We start from the raw sequence: 13,411 nt of genomic DNA, 5'->3' as shown, positions 1-13,411 counted from the left end.
ATTAATGTAGGTTGTGTTTGGTCAAAAAATCGAGAAATCCTAAAAGCTGTCTCTTCTTTGTTATGGTATGTACCTATCCAAAAAGAAAAATACTAAAACATTAATCGCAATAATCTATAAGGATACATATAGCACAAGATCGTAATTACATCTATTTCATTAGAAATGGGTTTCATTGGGAGTTGGGACGAGGAAAACTGTCAATATCGGAAGTTAACTCGTAATTTTATCGGAATATTTTCGCTAATATTTGCGAGGGTCCTTCATATCCCGCGACCATTACTAGCAGTGCCGGCCTTTGAAGTGTTCGGTCAGTTATTTACTGAACCCATTACTATAGACATTCGCGTTTAATATCGCATTTGACCTACGTTATTTATGTGTTTCGTCTCACTTTAGATAGATATAAGTGTTAAGTTCGTATGTTTAACATCTGTTTCTTATTATTATAATTTATTTGTGTTTCAGTAATAAAGTGTTAAGAATAAAAGTTTTAATTAATCTGCCTACGATTTAGAAAGATCAGATTCCTCCTATACTATAAATCAAACAAACATATTCCTAAGTTACTTTTTTAACACATACTTTACAAAAGAAAAACACCCATTTAATACGGATAAAGACGAACAGTCTTCTATATATCATACATTACAAGAAAACAATTCGTAAACAATAGTCCACAATCAGAACAAAACAAACTACTTAACATGTAAGCAATAATAAATAGCTAGCTACATTGAACCAACAAACTGTTTTCAATCCATTCAATTTACCATTTATAGTGTCGATATTATTCCAATGTACCAGGTTTGCATAAACAGGCAGGCGATATTGTCAGCGGGCGGGATGTAGCGCGGACGTCCGTGGTCCCGTCAAATGTACGACTGAATGGCCATTGCAGGCTCAACACCTGTCCAAATTGAATACCAGTTACGTGAATGTGCGTGACTTGTTACGAAAATGGATGGGTGGTGAGGTGTAGGGTGCGGGGTGGTAGGCTAAAGTTAAACAAAATTACGAGGTTATACGTGTCGTGTAGTTTTTAAATTCGTTCGGAGTTTAAAATAAAATGAGAATGAAATAGGACAAACTATAAGCAGTTAAAAATCCAGGGGAATACAAGATAGAACAAAAAAGATAGAAATCACTGTAATCTATTTGTAAATAGCAGGAAAACATTCACTAATACCTATTGTAATCGTAATCTACTACAGGTAAATTAGCTTGGAGAAATTTTTGCGTTTGTAGTAGTGTATGGTCAGCAAATAAAATAAAACAACATTTTATTTTTAGTTTTTATTTTATATATATAAGGGATTTTAAATTAAACTATATGTGTTTCTCCTCTGAATTGAAAAAATTAAACTATATGTGTTTCTCCTCTGAATTGAAAAAAAAAAATTTGATTTGATACAGATTTTCGGCGGTATGGCGACCATTTGGAATCGTCCGAAAAGTATGGCATGGCGATTTTCGTAAATGGCTGCACGACGATGGTTACCTGTGCAAAAGTTAGCCTGGTACAAATGGTTGAATTGTTTTTTTTAAATCAACACATTCGCGTCGGTATGGCGGGCTGTAAGTCACACCGGAAAAGTATGGCATGACACTACCGCCTACTTCTTTTTTATGGGCTATCGGTAAATTCTAAAATTTTTGTGTTACAAATTGTTTGACTTCGCTATTTTTCCGACGAGTTCGACTAACGCCCACGCGACTAAGCCGCCGGTACCAGTGTTCACACCATCGTTTTTCTTTTTGTCATTGCGTACTAAGACCCCTGTAGAACCGCCATCCTGTTACAAATGACTCGAAATTTTGTGTCAATATCTCCCGGTCTATACGTAATAATTATAATTTTTGAATGAAATGTGTGCTTTATGTTCTAACGGTACCAAACGACTGCACGTGGCACCTGCGGAGTGCGGACAGCGTAAACTGGTTTATTCTGGTTTTGTGCGTGTTTCCACTTTCCACTATCAAGTGACGATTTATTTATTTGTTTTGTTTCGTAATTATTATGGTCAAATATTAATTATGAAACAAATTATTATGGACACGATATTTTATTGTTTCACGGTAGTCGTCTTGTCGTTTGCTCAAGGACGTGAAATTGAATGATATATTTTTTTTTATAAAGTCAAAACCATATTCTTTCAAATAAAACCTTGTTTTTATTGAAAACAAAAGTGTTGCTAGGAATAAGTATAAAATTAAATAGTAATGTTAGGATATCGAAACATTTTTGTATAGGCCAGAACGATATAGTGGAAACGCGCTCTAAGATCTGAGTAATATACACACCACTACATATGCAAAAATTTCTCCAAGCTAATTTACCTGTACATCTCTAGATTTATAAAATTATATCTTATCAATTGATTGATTACATTATTACATATAATACATTCAATCCTAGTAATACATATTTGGAATTACACTTCCAAAGTCCACGCGGAAACTAAAAGAAGAAGACAATACATGAATAGAGCTTCGTAAAAAATGTATAATGACCTCTATCTAAGTCGATTTATCACCCGCAGCCCTACACATATCTCCTGCAAGTATAGAATTTACCAAATTGCCAGTAATTCAGCTCACATAAATAGTCGGGACTTACAAATCGATTCGCGTAGCCTCAAATTTATCTCGTTACCTTATCGGTTGCCGTCTCGAATTGCGTTAGAGATGCTGGTTTGCACCTGATAGCTTGTTATTTGTTATTGTTAAGGGAAAATAGTACATATTACATGTATTTCGATTTTAATGTTGGGTCATCATCATCATCAGCCCATATATGTTCCCACTGCTGGGACACGGGCCTCCTATGAGGGTACAGGCCATAATCCACCACGCTGGCCAAGTGCGGGTTGGCGGATGACACATATCGTCGAAATTTTGATTCTTCGACATGTCGGTTTCCTCACGATGTTTTCCTTCACCGTTCGAGCAGTGGTGATGTTACAACAGGTGCAGATAAATTGAAAAATCAATTTATTTCCTGCGCGCTCGCCCGGTCTCGAACCCCGGACTTATCGATTCGAAGTCCGAGGTCTCACCAGTGAGCCACCACTGCTCTAATGTTGGGTACGCGCGTCTAATTATCGTATGAGTTTCAGGTACAATTTGTCATCACTACATAGTATAAAACAAAGTCGCTTTCTCTGTCCCTATGTCCCTTTGTATGCTTAAATCTTTAAAACTACGCAACGGATTTTGATGCGGTTTTTTTAATAGATAGATTGATTCAAGAGGAAGGTTTTAGTATATAATTTATTAGGTTTTAGACAAAGCGGGCAAAGCCGCGAGCGGTTAGCTAGTATTTTCTAATTTGATGATGGCTATACCAATTACCAATCATTTGAATATTAAATATCCTCATCTCATCTGAATATATTTACCCTACATACAATAGCCAACAGACATCGTTCTAACAAACATCTTATAGGTTTCAATAACACACCACAATCAGTAGGTAAAGTACCGGAAACCAAAAACCGTCACAGATTCCCTTCCTTCTACAACCCTTCACAAAAACGTACAAAAGTATTGAATGTCGCGGCCGCTAATGGGTAGGCTTCACTGAATAAAGGCATAAAGTGATACTTGTATGATTTCTTCCTTATCTAGGTATACTACTTCTATACTATCATTATTAAGAGTTAACCAATACGATTTAACTCTTGAACCATCGATTTAAATCTAGGGTTGTAACGGAGGCCTACTTAGCGGAGGCGGAGGCGGATGCGGAGGTGAAGAGGTTCGCCTCCGCGGATGCGGAGGTTAACGGAGGCGGAGGCGGAGGTGAAATTTGTTGGGAAAATTTATAATTATCGTCTACTTCTACAAAGTACTGCCAAATTTCACTAGTTTTCGGCTTCATCGCGTTATTTAAATAACAATAACTAATAATAGGGAATATTCATGTTTTTCTTTTTTGTCTTAAATTAATAGTTTACTATTTTATAACGTAGAAAAAAATATTAATGGGCTTCAAAATACTCAAGATATTTTTAAAAATGAAATTTAAAACTTTTAAAAAATTTAAGCAGTTCAAACGCCGCCATTTTACGCGCGCTTTGCGTGACGTCACATGACACGTCCAGTGGGTGTTTACCTTAGTGTTTACTGTGGACTTTTCAGTTACTTCGTAATATTTACAGTTTTAATAACTTTAAAACCATGGAAGAAGTAAAACAATTATCTTATAAGTATTGTATAGTACCGGAGTGCACAAATACTACTCGAAAAACACCCGACAAAGTGTTTTTTCGTATTTCAAGTGATGTGAAAATACGAAAACAGTGGTGTAAGGTGATGAGAAGGGATAATATATCTCCTAAATCGTGTTTATATTGTTGTGAAGATCATTTTAACGTAAGTGTACTTTATTTATATATACAGCTTATTGTGAATTAGTAAAAAGTTAGTTTAAAATTAACCTAACCTTTAAGAAAAGTTCAGTACTCAGTTATAAAAACTAACTTTCTATAAAAACTATTCTTGTTGTGCTTTTACGAAATTTTTATGGTTATTGTTTTATTCCAGGTTAAAGAAGATACAGAAAATTATATTGAATACAAATTAATGAAAGAGCAAGGAGAAAAACGTACTCTACGGTTGAAGAAAGGAGTTTTGCCGCATATATTTTTGTGTCAAAAACGGAGGATGCCATTACCAAAGGAGAGAAAGGCTGTAGTTAAAATGCAAAGATTGAGACTGGTCAATGAAGCCCTTTCATCAGAGATAGCTATCAAAAGTAGTGTCAGCGAACCTTCACAAAGAAGTGATCATGAAGTGAGTCCAAGTACTTCCCACACAAATATCTGTGATCAACCAGGATGCAGTACTTCCCGTATTGGATGTGATGATCTTCAGGTAGAGCTTTCCACTTCTCATATTGAGAAGAAATTGCATTGTGACAAAGCTGTGCAAGTTAATATTAAACCGAACTTTAGAAGTAAAGGTGTCAATGTAAATATACCTACTAAAAAACAAAATGTAGCACTGTCACCATTTTCTTTAGTAACACAAAATGTAGGAACTTCACCAGTAGTCCAGGAGGAATCGGCGCATGAGTACCGAAAACTATTCCACCTCAATTTTTTTACGTGATCCTCTTCAAATTGCCCTACTGATGATATAAATGCATGTTGCCATGGGGCAACCCGGTGCCATATTGTTTAAACCGAAATTGTTTAAACAATTGCAAGGAATTGTTATTTTTCAACCGGACAAATTTTTTTTATATTTTTTATCGAAATACCAATAAAAAAGGTCCAATTACTTTTCACGATAAAGTTAATATTTTCAAAGATATGAATTTTTTAAGGTTTGAAAAATCTCAAATTTGGGTACTTTCGATCCATGAAAAATATATTTAAAAAAAAAATAATATATAAGTAATATTTTTTTTTCAATTCTCTATACAATAGTTAATAATATTGTTAATAGAGATTTAAGAAAATTTCATTGTTTATATCTGTTTTTTAATTGTTAACTTCGCGCGCTCACAAGTACGCGCCGCTTACCTTTAAGTATCGCCGTCTCTCTCTTACTCATGCGCTGCATCGGCCTCTCTGTGTCTTGAATCATTATTTATCATTTATCTTAAAAACTATCAACTTTATCAAGATTTTTAAAGAGAGCAATCTTATTAATAATTAAATTGTCTACAATTTGTTTCTTTTTTTCTGAAATCAATTTTTTTAAAGTTATTTAAGCATAAATTGAAACATGTAATTAAAATTACTTTTTTATCAGTTTATATTACTTTTTTGTTATTATCATAAGTAATTTTTGCATTTATCTCAACAATAATAAGATATAATAGTATTTGAACATTTTTTGAAATCACAATTATTTATAAATAATAAAATTATATTGGGTACGCACTTGGATGTTTAGAAAAAACATTCAAATAAATTGAAAAAAAATAAAATAAAAACTAATTTTATAAATATATATCATGGTGTGTGTATGATTGTGTCTAAGTAAGAAAAAGATTCTTTTCTTTGTTTTTTATTTTCTCAAGGTTACTCTTTGTATTAAACCGCAAGATGTTTGTTTGTTCTTGTGACAAAATTATTGATTATATATAACATTTAAAATAAAAATACAAGTTAGTGCATGTCGATTCTCAACTGATCATTCTTTTGTTTTTTATTCATCGTTATTCAGTCTTTTTTATTTCGTTCAAGACTTAAGATTGTTAAATGTTGTTGCACCCATTACAGTGATTTCGTGTGTTATTAACATTTTTAGATGGATATATTTTTAGTTTTTGTGATTTTTCGTTACAATAAATGTGAGTGTCATGTCGTTTTTAGTTGTTCCCAAGAAAAGAAAATATTCTGATGATACCTTACCATGTATTTTTTGTGAAATTGCTGACAATGTAGTGAAAAATCCGAAGCCTGATACATATATAATTGTACAACGTGCAGCTTATCGACGAAAAGATGAGGCCGCTATCCGATTTGAAAATTTGTTTAATTCTTCTCTTGACAAACAAACATTTTCGTGGCATAGAACTTGTTATGCAAGTTACACAAGTGAAGAAAAAATTAGGCGAAGAGAAATACAACTACATAAACAAGATGAAAATCTTCCGGAAGTCCAGTTAACGGAACCCTCAACTTCAAGTACAATTTATACTCCTCGTCGGTCCACCAGAAATCCAAAAAAGAACGGCAGCGATCTGTGCATAATATGTGGCCAGTTAAAAAAAAATAAGGTAAAAACACAGAGGCCGATGCAGCGCATGAGTAAGAGAGAGACGGCGATACTTAAAGGTAAGCGGCGCGTACTTGTGAGCGCGCGAAGTTAACAATTAAAAAACAGATATAAACAATGAAATTTTCTTAAATCTCTATTAACAATATTATTAACTATTGTATAGAGAATTGAAAAAAAAATATTACTTATATATTATTTTTTTTTTAAATATATTTTTCATGGGTCGAAAGTACCCAAATTTGAGATTTTTCAAACCTTAAAAAATTCATATCTTTGAAAATATTAACTTTATCGTGAAAAGTAATTGGACCTTTTTTATTGGTATTTCGATAAAAAATATAAAAAAAATTTGTCCGGTTGAAAAATAACAATTCCTTGCAATTGTTTAAACAATTTCGGTTTAAACAATATGGCACCGGGTTGCCCCATGGCAACATGCATTTATATCATCAGTAGGGCAATTTGAAGAGGATCACGTAAAAAAATTGAGGTGGAATAGTTTTCGGTACTCATGCGCCGATTCCTCCTGGACTACAGTAAAACTATCTGTTTTAAAAAGAAAATTGTTTACTGAAAACACAGCGGATACTATTTCTATATCATCTTGTTTTTCTACGAGCTCTACTGATTATGAACCAAGTTATCAATCTGAGTCGAGCGAAGTTCTAAGTGATTCAGAGAAGGAGAAACAGTTTAAATATGAAATGTGTAGTTTCATGCTAACTGCTATTGAAAAAGAGCCAAAAATGTTGTTAGGATTACCTAAACAATCATATCATTTAATAAAACTTTTAAGTGATAATATTGCGCTTCCTAGTAAACACATATTAATAACCCTCAAGAAAATTAAATTAAATGAGTCCTTTAGCATCTTGGCACTACAATTTGGATGTTCACAAAGTACTATTTGTAGAATATTTTCTAGAAGTATTTCTCTTATAGCAGCAAAACTTAAGGACTTGATTGCGTGGCCAGCATCATCAGATACTTACAATAATTTACCCATATCTTTTAGGAGTAGGTATGGGAATGTTGTTTCCATTATTGATTGCCTAGAAATTCAGATTGAAAAACCATCAAATGCCGTTCATCAATCACTTACTTGGTCACAGTATAAAAAATGTAACACCTTAAAGTATTTAATTTCATGTACACCTGATGGCTTGATCAATTTTATCTCTGATGGATATGGTGGTAGGGCTACTGATGTTATGATAGTACAAGATAGTAGTTACTTACAGGCTTTACCTCCTAATAAAGCAGTGATGGCTGACAGAGGTTTTAAAGACTTATCATGTTTGCTAGAAGCTAAAAGATGTACCCTTATACGACCACCTTCTGTATCAAAGTCTACCCCCAGTACTAAAAATGAAGTGAAACTATCAAAACGTATAGCAGCATTAAGAATACATGTTGAACGGGTAATAAATAGGTTAAGAGAGTTTCATATGTTACTGCCTCATGCTTGTGTAGACTGTAATTTAATTCCTATCATAGATGATGTAATAATAGTAGCTTGTGGATTGGTAAATATGCAGGATGTTTTAATAAAAAAATGAATATAATATATTTACATTTGTTTTATTTTCATAGCATAAAAAAACAGATTAACAAAATTAGACAGAAATCAAATGCAGTACCCCTACAAATAATATACTACTATAAACAAAAAAAAAATCTATCTAGTCATACATATTTAGTTTAGGAAAGATGGCTTTATTCCAAAAAATGTTGCATTTTTCTAACAAATTTTCACACAGTTGCTGGTCGTAGTTGACTTCTAAGATTGATATTTTTTTTGTTTTTTCAAAATCTTTATCAGCAACACAAAACAGTGCCTTTGCTTTATTAGAAAAATGCATCTGCAGTTGCACTTGTGCCATATATTTGGCAGTCACATTATTTCTTGAACTGACATATCGTTCCATTGCTTTTTCTGATGTTGGGCATTTTATTTCAATACTATACACACTATTTTCACCATCTGGAGAAGCACCCATAATAGGATGTGTACTATTTAATTTTAATCCACATTTACTTATTTTTATTTTACGAATTTTTTCTACTTCCTTTAAAACCTGACTTTCCAACAATCTACCCCTTTTCATAGCCTCTGTGTCCCTCAATTTACGTGCTCCCAAAATGGTCTCCGTTAACGTTCCATCAAGAGTATTGCAATGTGCAGCATCATAAGCTTTTGAAGCTGTGATCCTTCCATACCTCAACTCATGCCACAACGGGCAGTCATTTTGTTCCAAAGTAGCTATTGCAGCTTCTTTGCATGCATCTGCAGTCATTAATAGTTTGCAATGTTCTATAAAATCAAGAGGGTTTGTAGCTTTGCTTGTAGACATAAGATGGTGTATTGATAATTTTTCCACAGTGCTTGGCGCTCTATAAAACTTCATCAAATGATTCTTAGTATCACCAACCAAAGTGCAATTATTTTTTACTATTGTGAGAAAGCTTTCAGTATTCGAAGATGTTGGCACAAGCTCATGTTTAGGTGTATCATACATTTCTTTGGCTTTTATAAATTTCTTACTGGTACCAATTGACGATAATTTCGATTTTTTCCAATAACACTCAATGCTAGTTGTTGATGGATCTTCACTACGCCGATGTAGCCATGCTAAAAAAGCTATAGCATGCTTACATCCACCTAAAACAAAAGAAATGAGAAAACAAAAAAGTTATAGAAAAAATCAAGTTCCTAAGTGCAGGTCACTGAACCTAAACAAGTAAAAATAATTACCTAAATGTGCAGCACAATCTTCACATTGAACAGAGAGAATAGTTTCTTCTGTTTCATTGCAAGTGCACATAACTGCATAACATTTTTGTCGCACATTATGTTCAGGTGTAATCCGAGCCTTAACAATACATATGTCGCCATCTCGTTTTACTTGGACATATCCAACTGCTGAATCACCATAAGATTCTCGTGTAGACCTGAAATAGACAAGTACTTATAAACACTCAAACAAAACAGTCCACGTAAAGCAGGTATCAATTTATAAACATTAAATCATTATATTATATTTATCTCATATATTTATCTACACAAAGTCAAAGTTATTATACAAGGGTGAACTTCAATAATAAAAATTATTTATACACGTAAACTAAGAGTTTCAGAGTAATTTTAATGATAACTGGATATGTATAGGTTATGTTTTGGTATATGTAAGCTGCTGAGTGCATTTATGAATAAAAATCTATATTATGGTCTAAAATGTATTATGAAACATAATAATTACCTTGCAGCTTTCACTCCTCTGATCTCTGCGCTCGTAAAATCGGGATTTGATGCAAAATATGCTGTCATCATAAAAGCATCTATTTTCGGTAGATTGTCCGATTGTGCTAGATTCACTACAAATCTTAACTAATCTTCACTACAATCAGCACAATAATATATAGGTTTAAATTATTTATTTTCTTCACAAAAACTTAGAAAACAGTACGAGTTTCGACGCTGATGAATACAATGTCGTGTCAGATGACGTCACATTTCGTTCGACCAATGGTGGCGCGTTTTGGAAGTTTGAATTTCGCTGCCTTATTTTGCACTTTTTGAATATTATTTTAGGGGTTTAAATAATAAGTAAATAAAAAAAAATCCTTTACATTATAATATGACGATAATAAGTATTCGAGAAAAAAATATTTTAGGCCATTTCAAATTTTATGCATATTCCCTATTACGCACAAAATTACTTAAAACAATCACGGCTCAATTGCAACTACCGTACCGAACGCTTTGACAAGTTGATTCCTGTACTCACACTCCCACCACCCGCTTGGCCGTGTTCCCGCGGCTTAAGGCTTAAGCAAAGTGCAAACTCGACCATTTCACTTGAAAACACGCAGCCGAGCGGCCGCGTCGCCTAGCGTCGGTCCTTGCGCGTTGTTTGTGATCGTAAATGAACTTCCGATATGACTCCGCATAAATTTTGCGGAGGCGGAGGTTAAATTCTTTGCGGAAGTTCCGCAGTAACGGAGGCGGAGGCGGAGTTCCGTTACAACCCTATTTAAATCTACATCTTTACAGTCTAATTTAGGCAAATTTTATGTCGAAGCGAACCCTACCGGCTAATTATTGTAATAAATTGAGATTTATCTCATGAACCTACTATAGTTTTTACACACCTTATTCACGAGTTGTCATGTGAAGTTTTATTAAGGTTTATCATATGAATATACGGAGCCTGTCTTTTCTATTGTACTTGTATTATGCCTTGAAGCTATATTTCTCACTTCCGCGTTTCCTCATGTTGCGTTTGGTTATTTTCGTTGATTTGAACAATTGCCGCTGGAGGCACCTTTTTACCTTATAGATAAAGAATCGATTGTATAGTAGGTACGCTATACTTATAGTTTAGCTTCTAAAGTTTGTGCTCATTTTTAAATAACAAGAAAATAGTCAAGTACCGTTTGTAGGTGACACAAAAACCATACTAACTATCGGTATCTAATTAGACTAAATCATTTTTCGCTGAATGAAACTGTTGTTTTTATGATTATAGCATTCAAAACAATTTATAAAAATATACTTGAATATAATTCACCTGCCTTAATATTTCTCGTCATCTCAAATTTTAAAACCTGGGTTTTAAACCTATAAAAGCACTTCAATACATTAAACACACTGATAACAAATTGGAGCTTAAATGTTCACATTAAGGGATTATTAAAAAAATGAGTAGAGCTTCGAAGTTTTCCCAAGCGCCGTGCTTTAATCACGGGCAGTTGGACGCCGGCCAACACTCGATACTGGCATCTCATTCGCAATGCAAGCCAATGCACCAGAGCTAACAAATCCTTACTTCTAGTGTTATTCTTTGTACTTTATTTGGGAAGGAGCAATTACTGACCTTAGAAGTAATATTTTAAATTTTCAAATGCCACGGGCCGACGGACGCTTGCGGCAATACTTGATAATGGCAACTCATTCGCAATGTAAGCCAATGCACCAGAGCTAACAAATCCTTACTTCTAGTGTTATTCTTTGTACTTTATTTGGGAAGGAGCAATTACTGACCTTAGAAGTAATATTTTAAATTTTCAAATGCCACGGGCCGACGGACGCTTGCGGCAATACTTGATAATGGCAACTCATTCGCAATGTAAGCCAATGCACCAGACCTAACAAATCCTTACTTCTAGTGTTATTCTTTGTACTTTATTTGGGAAGGAGCAATTATTGACGTTAGAAGAAATATTTAAAACTAGCTGACCCGACAGACGTCCTGAATTCGCGCAAAAATAACATGGCCATTATGGTTTTATCTTAATTTTTCCCATGTTCCATTTTTCTTGAATTTTTCTTTCATAAGATTCTTCTTCTGACAATAACGAACACATCAAAATAAAAATTGTTGAAATCGGAAGGTATCGTTCACGCATGATGCCGTGACAAAGGGAAGTAAGTTCATTTTTATAAAGATTAAAAAGGCCAATAAACAATTATTTAAAAATGAAAACATCTGTAATAAGCTGTGTGTATGTGGTATAGGTATTAAAAAATGGAACAATGAAAATACCCATAAATCATAAAAGTTAGACATTTACGATTATTGTTTCATGTGAGACTAAAGAGAAATTGGTTTTCTACTTTCTGGAATCGATTGTTATTATTTACAATACCTACGTAATTTCTAAAATACGACATCATTTAAATGTATCTGAGAATTCATTTATTCAACTATAAAATATCCTATAGAAACTAATAATGCAATTCGTTGTTGCCCTAAATAATTTTCATCTCCATTCTCTAGAGGCTGACCTTTTTGGCATCTTCTCTTTGACAAATATTCCTGAAAAGTTAATTAAAGTCTGAAATAGTAGAGTGTCAAAGGCCATCTTTAATCCATTGCTTATCCATTTTTGATAGCTCCGTAAATCCGTAGCACTTCTAATATTCTATGTATATTTTAGAAGGTTCAAGGTGCGGCCAGTCGACGTTATAATGATAAACGATCCTGCTTTTCTATCAAAAATATTTATTCGAACCCCCACGCCCGGCCTTTCGGAACAAAATTGGATTTGCATTGTGCGAATAATAAAAGCAACAACAGAAACAGGATTATGACCTGAAAATTTTTCATCGGGAAATGCTTACAAATGATGCCACATTTCCTTCGTTTGCGTTTCTGATGTCTTCATTCGTTATGCTTCAATTTGTTTTCCGCTGCGTAAATTATCCTTGTAGCTTTTTTAATTTATACGCACGATAATTAAAAATATATCATACGTTGTTTCAACAAACTATTAACTTTTATTCCATCATATACTCGTCTTAATTTAGCCTTTCACACGGTTTACTATGAATGAAGATACCCCTAATATCTTAGTAGATTATATTAAATTGAACTTGACATAAATATAACAGATATGGTCATCTATTTGTTTGATCCAGCCGCTATAATGGACATGGAACATGACGCCGCTCCGAGCTAAAACGTTATTGGATATCGCTTACAAGGGCTCCATATTTGTCGGCGAGTTGTCCTTTTATCGGGAAAGTAAGTCACAAAGAAGCACTCGTACATTTTACAAGTCTGTGTAAGCAAATAAGCCTCCATTAAGCCCGACTCGATCGGGGTTAAGGTTTTTCCAACAAATCGAATCAGGGAGGAGCCCATTATGCAGATTTTCCATTAGAGAAAAC

At 33.7% G+C, this 13,411-nt stretch overlaps 3 protein-coding genes across 3 annotated transcripts in view; 2 read left to right on the top strand and 1 right to left on the bottom strand.

The window, feature by feature from the left end:
• The window catches only part of alpha-Man-Ia (alpha-Mannosidase class I a), a 79,245-nt gene that overhangs the window by 37,303 nt on the left and 28,531 nt on the right, over positions 1-13,411 (top strand). The gene's annotated exons all lie outside the window — the stretch shown is intronic.
• Positions 4,183-8,363, top strand: LOC149485400 (uncharacterized). The gene is made up of 4 exons (XM_089699662.1): positions 4,183-4,191; positions 4,549-4,797; positions 4,879-4,960; positions 7,276-8,363. Exons 1-4 carry the CDS (start codon positions 4,183-4,185, stop codon positions 8,295-8,297), a joined length of 1,362 nt encoding a protein of 453 aa, XP_089555788.1. The 3' UTR covers positions 8,298-8,363.
• LOC149485399 (uncharacterized) lies at positions 8,410-10,095 on the bottom strand. Its single transcript, XM_089700199.1, has 3 exons — positions 9,999-10,095; positions 9,494-9,690; positions 8,410-9,400 (listed from the first exon to the last, which is right to left on the bottom strand). The coding sequence occupies exons 1-3, from the start codon at positions 10,067-10,069 to the stop codon at positions 8,421-8,423; spliced, it is 1,248 nt and encodes a 415-aa protein (XP_089556325.1). The 5' UTR covers positions 10,070-10,095; the 3' UTR covers positions 8,410-8,420.

Source organism: Colias philodice, chromosome 10, assembly GCF_061535455.1.
Source record: "Colias philodice isolate Cphi_HAF_F1 chromosome 10, ilColPhil1 Martin Lab GWU primary, whole genome shotgun sequence".
NCBI classification, from domain to species: domain Eukaryota; kingdom Metazoa; phylum Arthropoda; class Insecta; order Lepidoptera; family Pieridae; genus Colias; species Colias philodice.
The sequence above is the reverse complement of the archived record's forward strand: the minus strand, read 5'-3'. Positions and strand labels throughout refer to the sequence as shown.